Source organism: Mustela putorius, unplaced genomic scaffold (assembly GCF_011764305.1).
Source record: "Mustela putorius furo isolate JIRA1106 unplaced genomic scaffold, ASM1176430v1.1 tig00000765_pilon_pilon_pilon, whole genome shotgun sequence".
Lineage (NCBI taxonomy): Eukaryota > Metazoa > Chordata > Mammalia > Carnivora > Mustelidae > Mustela > Mustela putorius.
Window position 1 is genome coordinate 3,325,963 of NW_025421470.1, and position 7,444 is coordinate 3,333,406.

At 61.5% G+C, this 7,444-nt stretch overlaps 1 protein-coding gene across 1 annotated transcript; it reads left to right on the forward strand.

The window, feature by feature from the left end:
• The first annotated feature begins 1,339 nt into the window (after window positions 1–1,339).
• On the forward strand, window positions 1,340–7,156 carry TFF1 (trefoil factor 1). The gene is made up of 4 exons (XM_013061256.2): window positions 1,340–1,459; window positions 4,132–4,312; window positions 6,374–6,526; window positions 6,956–7,156. Exons 1-4 carry the CDS (start codon window positions 1,340–1,342, stop codon window positions 6,970–6,972), a joined length of 471 nt encoding a protein of 156 aa, XP_012916710.2. The 3' UTR covers window positions 6,973–7,156.
• Window positions 7,157–7,444: the final 288 nt, after the last annotated feature.

Genomic DNA, 7,444 nt, shown 5'->3' on the forward strand with positions numbered 1-7,444 from the left:
CCGTGTGATCACATCTCATCTGTATTACTGGGGTGAGCAGTAGCAGGTGCAGAAGCTTTTCTCCCTGCTTTAGGTAGACTACGTCCCAGCGCCTCATCTGCTAAGCCCCTCGCCGGCAGCCCGGCGCCCTGAGCGCTGAGACACTCCTGCACTTTGCTCCGGCATCTGGTAGCCCTTTTCCCAAACCCAGTTAGCACGACCTCCTGTCGCGGGTGTGATGGGCCAGCAGGATGGGGAGCGACGTCCAGGGTCTCTCCAGAGCCTTGTGGCCAAGCAGGAGAGCTGGTGGGACCCTCAGCCCCCCGCAGCGTGGAGCGCTGGTGCAACCTGTGCCGTAGGATGCAAAGCCCACGGGCGGTCTTCTCTGGAGGCAACGGGGGAAGAGCAGACACTTTTCAGGCCGCGAGCTGGGTGCCAAGGAGCGAGCTCTGGGGAGCACAGCACGTCCGGAACCTCGGTTAAACGTTGGAGGCTGTACACGCGGGGCTCAGCGGATCCTACCGGTACCTGCTAGCCAGGAACGGGCTCTGTGCTTTTGACGAGTCGCAGAGATAAAACAAAGATCTCTGTGGCAGAGACCGCAGGTGCCACACCTGGCTTGAGGTCTCTACTGTCTGGCCGTTTGCTGAGAAACCTGCTGGCCTGGACTTTGTCGTCGTCCACGGCTTCAGCGCTGGCGAGGACGCCAAGTCAAAAGGCGTCTGTCACGTCCCTCCCCGCCTCCCCAGGTCTTCCGAGTCCTGGAGGTGCCGCTGCTGTTGCACCTCCCTCGTGCTCTGTGATGCTGGTTTGGTTCGGACTCGGTGAGGGACTTCTGCTGTATTGTCCCTCCCCACAAGGACAGAGATGACGGAGCTACGAAGTGTATCTATTCCTGCTTCACGTGCTGGGCTGGGGGGGCGGCAGGGCCAGGGGACCCGGGGTGAGACTCTGTCCCGCACCGGAAACCCACAGGCTCACTCTTCGGTGGCCCACGCAGGGACCGGGCCTCACGATGAGCATCAGTTGGGAACAAATCTTTGATGACCGTCAGAATGTCTAAATACTCTCCTCTCTCCGGTATCCAGTCCCCCGGGTGTGTTGTAGGGAGACAAGCACCACACGCTGAGTTTACAACCGAGACGTTGCTGCTGTCCAGTCTGGAGGCGAGAGGTCCGAAATCAAGGTGTCATTGGGTGAGTTTTACTGAGAGCAAATCTGCCCGGGGCCCCTCTCCGGCTCCTGGAGCCATGCGCATCCCGGGCTCATAGACGGCGTTCTCCCCGGGTATTTATACCGTCTCCCTCCTGGGCACGTTTGTGTCCAAATGTCCCCTTTTATCGGACGCCAGTCATGCTGGATGACGGTCGGCACTGAGAACCTCATCTCCACCTGGCCCCCTGCAGAGATCCCACTCCCAGATGAGGTCCTACCCACGGGCGCTGGAGGTGAGGACGTCAGCACCTTCCGGGGGGCGCAGGTGAGCCCAGAGCACCGGTCGATGGTGCCGATCGTTCTGGGGAAGGCTCGGGGTAGGTTTATCGTGGGCATTTGGGGTCTTGAGGTAAGGCCCTTCCTCGGCGGGAAGCCGGCGTCCATTCCTGTAGAGGCTGGAGAAGCCGTGGCGCCTGTGATGGGAGCTGAAGGTCCCCGAGTGACGGGGCACACTCTGGGCACTCCCAGGGCGGCTGAGAAGGGTGCCCGTGATAGACCCCCTCGGGCCTGAGACCCTGTCCCCGGCCGCAGCACCAGGCTTCCCACACCTTCTGTGCACGTGGAGCCCTGGAATGTTCTAGAATGCATTCTGACCTCATGAGGTCTGTGAGGGAGCAGACTGCCTTGAGTAGCGAGGCAGCCATGTGCTGGGACACTCCGGCGTGTCCCCTGCACAAGTGCAAGCCCCGTCCCGCCCACAAGACGGTCCCAGGCTCCCGTGAGCCTGTGTTGGTGCCCCTGGCCCGCCCGCTGGGTGTGTGTGACAACATCAGTCCTCTGAGGCCCTGCCCTCCCTGATCCCACATCGCGGTCCCTGCTTCCCAGACGCGTCCATGACAGGCAGGTCGGTGGCCTCCCCTGCATCCCCGGCAACGTGAGCTCATGGGGCGCAGCTCCCACCTCGCGCTCCCAGCTCTGAGCTCCGGAAACCGGCCTCACTCGGTCTGCGGGCTGGGGGCGCCCTTCCCAGGCTTCCCGGCCGGCTTCGCTGCCAACAGGCATTCATTCATTCATTCATTCATTCCCATCGTCTGCAGGGTCGCGATGCACACAGGTGCCGCACACTCTCTCCCCTTTCCCCCTCCTCGCACGCGCACGAACACCCGCACCCACCCCTCCTCGCACGCGCACGAACACGCGCACCCGCCCGCTCCTCGCACGCGCACGAACACGCGCACCCGCCCGCTCCTCGCACGCGCACGAACACGCGCACCCGCCCGCTCCTCGCACGCGCACGAACACGCGCACCCGCCCGCTCCTCGCACGCGCACGAACACCCGCACCCGCCCGCTCCTCGCACGCGCACGAACACCCGCACCCGCCCGCACGTCCCTCCTCCGTCTTCCCTACTTTCTCTCCCTTATTTTCTTTCTCTTTCTTTTTCTTCATCCTCTCCGTGTCTTTCCTTCCTTCTCCTCCCCCGAAGGTACTACAGGCAATCTGCCAAGATCATCCTGTCTCTTTCCTCCTAAGTGTGGGGATTTACCTGGGGGACACCCAGACCCAGAACCAGTGGAATGGCTGGACTTGAGTTTGTGTAAATCAACTCCATCGACAGTCACACACTTTTCTTCCAAATCGTTGTGCCATTCGCATGTCCGTGTCTGGGAGCTCCTGTTTGCCTCGAGAACTCAGAGGTGGTTTCCCACGATCGAGAGCATCACTGAGGTCCTGCCCCCCCCCCCCAGAGGACTCTGCGTCCTGCCCATCCCCCAACACTGGGTCCTGGACATTGAGCCTCTCCTGGACACCCTGCTCCGCAGCCCCCGTGGTGGGGGTGGTCAGGGCTCAGGACGGGGAGCGAGAAGGCGGCACCCCCAGTTCTGACTCCCAGAGGGGCTGCCAGGACTGGGTGACCAAGTCACTTAGAAAAGCTGCTCTCCAAGGTGGATTTGGCTCAGAACCTCATCACTCACTGAGAAGATATTTCTCTTGCTGCTAATTCATTCATTGATCCATTCATTCATTCATTCCTCCACAAATGTCTGTTGAATAAGAATGATTGTCGGTGCAGGGCCTCCGGAGGCCACAGAGCAGATGGGGCGCCTTGACCTCACCGGCCTGCCACCCTCCTGGGGGACAGGCATGCTCCGCGCAGTGTGGCAGCTGGCCGCCCGGTGCACTGGGGACACCGAGGACTCTGGGAACAGAACTGGACCCGGTGGGGCCGGGGTGGGGGGGCCGGCTGATGGTTGCCAGTCGAGGGGGCTTTACTGGGGGGACTGAGACAGGGAGAGGGTCCCTGGAGGGGCCTCTGCTCGGTCCGGTCGGAAGGCCAGCCTTACGTACATACGGCGTCATTTTTGAAAGGACCCTGCTGTAGAATGAGAGAGAAACACAGAAAAATTAATTTAGGTAAACAAGTTGAAATACTCTAAGTAAGATGTTGGACAGGCTCAAGTTTTCTTTTTTTTTCTTCCTTTTAGGCGAGGGGCTGCAGAGGAGCAGAGGGAGAGAGAACCCCAAGCAGACTCCCCACTGAGTGCAGAGAGCCCGGGCAGGGCTCTATCCCATGGCCCTGATCAAGACTCGAGCCGGAATCAAGAGTCAGGTGCTTAAGGGACGGAGCCCCCCCAGCACCCCCATGCTTGAGTTTTCAATGTCTGTGCCAGCGGGAGGGAGAGCCCTTCCCCTTGCCCCTCCGAGTCCGGCCGCCGTGGAGGGCGACCCCGTGAGCCACTGTTGACACAACTGTGCCTTTCGGGGCCAGCTCTCCCATGAGTCACCCTCCTGGGAGCGTACTGTTGACATGGGCAGGAGGGTCCCCGCTGCGGTTAGCTGTCCGGCCAGGCCTGAGACAGGAGAGACCTTGTGAACCTCAAGTCCTTCCTTCAGGATGATTACGTCCCACGGCTCTGGCCCGTATCAGGAACTCGTTTAATCAGTGGAGATTACCTGGAATGGAGGACCGGGGGGCCCTCCTTAGGCAAATGTTAGCCAGCAGTCGGCAAACAGAGCCTGCGCATAAAACGCAGGGCCTTCCCCAGGGTCCCATCCCTGACGCGTGGTCTCCCCGGAGCAGAGAGCAGGGTCACGGCTGCCATGGAGCCCAAGGTGGTCTGTGTTCTCGTGCTGGTCTGCGTGCTGACCCTCAGCTCCCTGGCCCAGGGCGAGCTCGGTAAGCGGCCCCCGTCCCGCGTCGGGGCCCGAGCCACCGTCCGTGTGTTTGAGACGAGTGTGGTGCTGGGTGCTGGGAGGATTTGGGAGAGTGAAGGCCGGCGGAGAGCACTGCACGGCCACGGCCACGGCCACGGCAGCTCTGAGCGCCACTGTGAGCATGTGGGGTGTCCCGGTCGCCGCTGGCCATGTCTGGCACCCAGCGCCCCGAGTACCAGCTCTTAAGGGTGGTCTTGGAGGTGCGGTAGGAGAGCAGCTCCCCAGTGTCCGAGGTGGACTCTGGTCCAAGCCACCCGGGTGCCCGAGGGCCCGTTCAGTGGACGAGCATCACCTGAGGACACCCGCGGGCTCCGTGGTCCCAGCGGGCGGGTTCCGGGGGCGCCACAAGGTCGGAGCGTGCCGCCCACTTGAGCCGCTGTCTCAGCCCCTGGACCGAGGCGCCGGCTCAGGGGGCTCGGGGTGGGACACTGTTTTCAGAGAGCACCTTGCAGGCTCCCCTCTGCTCCGTGTTACTTATTTTCGTCAAATGCTGTTGTATAATTTCCCAGGTTTTCCAAACCGGGATTTCCATAGAGGTTTGAGGAGAGGGAGCTAAAACTGTGGTGTCCGTGCATCTCAGGGTGCCTTCCGATGACCCAGTGGGGAGGGGGACGACGAAGGCACCTGATGGCCTCCCAGAAGGTCCCCAAGGCAGGGACAGGCTGAGGCTGAAGGGACGCGTGGGCTTCGGGTCGGGAGTGGACGTGGCTGTGCAGTGGAAGATCCTGCGAGTGTGGCCACGCAGCCGCCCCCAGGCCCGGCTGTGGCTCCCTGTCCCCCCACCACCCGGCGTACCCCTTCTCGGTGGCTCAGGGATCGTATCACAAGGGACTCCCGAAGCCCACTCGCGCGCACAGCCCCGGCAGAGACCGCACCGGTCGAGGTCCGTCCCGTGCGGGGAAAGGGGAGCCCAGAGCTTGGAGACCTGGAATTCCTGATCAGGAGCGTGAGCTGGCAGGGGCTGTGAGCTGGCGAGCCCCCGCCCCACCCCGGCTGCAGGACACAGAGCCGTGTCTGAGCGTGCACGAGCACACGCACGCCCGGGAACACCCGTGCTCACACACAGCTCCTCCTGACTTCACAACCGCCCTGGGGATGGGCGACGCCACCTGCCTTCTGGGGCGGGGGGCAGACACGGGGACAGACACGGGGACACTGACGTCCTGCAGAGGCCACCCAGCCTGTGGGTTAACAGGGTTCAGCCCCTTCAGTTCTCCTGCGTAGACCACACGGGAGCCCTGCCTCCCAGTGTGTCCCCTACCGCGTGTTCCCCACTGTCCTGACTCCCATTGTCTTCCCCCAACCCGCCGCTAAAGCTGCTGATTGGCTGAAGCCCCCCCCCCCCCCCAAGCTCTGTGTCTTTCCTGCAAACAGACTACACCTCCTGAAATACACCTGGGTCTGTCTCGACTGCCTGGGAACCCCTGCTCCCTGTGCAGGGCACGGCCATTGCTTCATCCCCTCCTGGTCAACCTCCTCCCACAGGAAGCCCTCCTTGCTTTGTTCTGCCTTGTCCTTGTCCCTCCTGTGACTGCCTTCAGCTCCCTGGGACGGCCTCCCGGGCTGTTCTGCACATTCACTCGCTCTCCTTCTCCATCAGACTATTAGCTTCTTAATGACGTCTCTATGTTTAATTTCTGGGTCCATCCCCCGGGCTGGGGCCACCACGAGCTCAGTCCTTGAGCAACCTTCACTGCCTACTTTTGCTCTGCTGATTTCTGTTTCTAGCACACGCAGACGGTGTTCAATGGATATTTATGGGTTGATAAAACTAAATGATAGTTGACGTGAACGAATGTGTGGGTAAACAGGGTAGGGAGGTGTGACGTTTGCAGATCCCGGGCACCTTGCCCTGGCCCTGAGCTGAAGGGGCTTTGCATCAGAAGATGAGGCTGGGATGTCCCTCTCACACCCTGAGCCCCAAGTCCCCGTCCGTGGTGCCAGGTGGCTGCTGGTTGCAGTGGAGAAGAGAGAGGGACATTGGCCAATGACTTACGTTCCCTCTTGCCCCCTGCACCTCCAGAGACGTGTGTGGTGGCCCCGCACCACAGGACGAACTGTGGTGCCCCAGGAATCACGCCCAGCCAGTGCAAAGCCAGAGGCTGCTGCTTCGACAACACTATTAGCGGCGTCCCCTGGTGCTTCCAACCCGTGGCTGTGGACAACTCTCCTGACGGTATGGCCAGGGTGGCTCCGTGGGGTCTGAAGGTATAGGGTGAGGGGGGGGGAGACCTCATGGGGGCACAAGGCCCTGGTCTGCACGTCCTGCTGTTTGCACTCACCCTGGGGGCTGGGGGTGTGCATGGGGAGGTGGTCCAGCCTGCATCGAGCTGATGTTGGGAGGGGGACACAGAGACCAGGCTGGGAGACCGCTTGACAAGGAGCCCTGTCTGTGCCTGTGTTTCTTCACATCGCTCGCTGCAAGCCCCTGGTAGCTCTTTCCCCTGCTTGCACCGGAGTGGAGGGAGGGACCGAGACGGAAGGCGGGGTGTGTCTTCTAAGGGATTTTCCCACTGGTGCTGCCGAGTGGAGTTGGGTTATTCTCAAGTGAATGAACTGTGGGGTTTTCATTGCCTCGTGTCTCCTTCTCATACCTCATCTTCAGAGGAGTGCTCCTTCTAGACGCGCTTCAGGGGAGCGGCGCCAGGAGCTGGAATGGCCTCGCCCAGCAGCCCGGAGCCCAGCCACGTCACCGGCCAGCACTTGGGGCCCTCCGCGTCCGCGCCTCGGCAGGCTTCGTGGGCAGACAGCACACACCCCTGGACTCGAAATTGGCTTAACGATTAAAAGAGATGAAAGTCACTCATGCTTTCGTGGTTGTTTTTTTAAATTGCCAATGATTGTCCTTTCTTGGATAGGGAGATACACCATTTCCACATGTGGCCTCTCATGGGTCGTTCGTGGGCTCACCCCACCTTGGGGAGGCATGAAGGTCAGAGGAGGGAATGAGGCTGTTAGATGGTCATGGGCGGCTCGAGTGTCCCAGGGAGTACAGCTGGTCTGGTCCCCAGTACCAGGCAGGTGGGCTTTCCCCCCTGACGGGGAGCCCCAGGCCTGTTTTTGGGTACCTGCTGCTCATTCCTCACATTCTTTC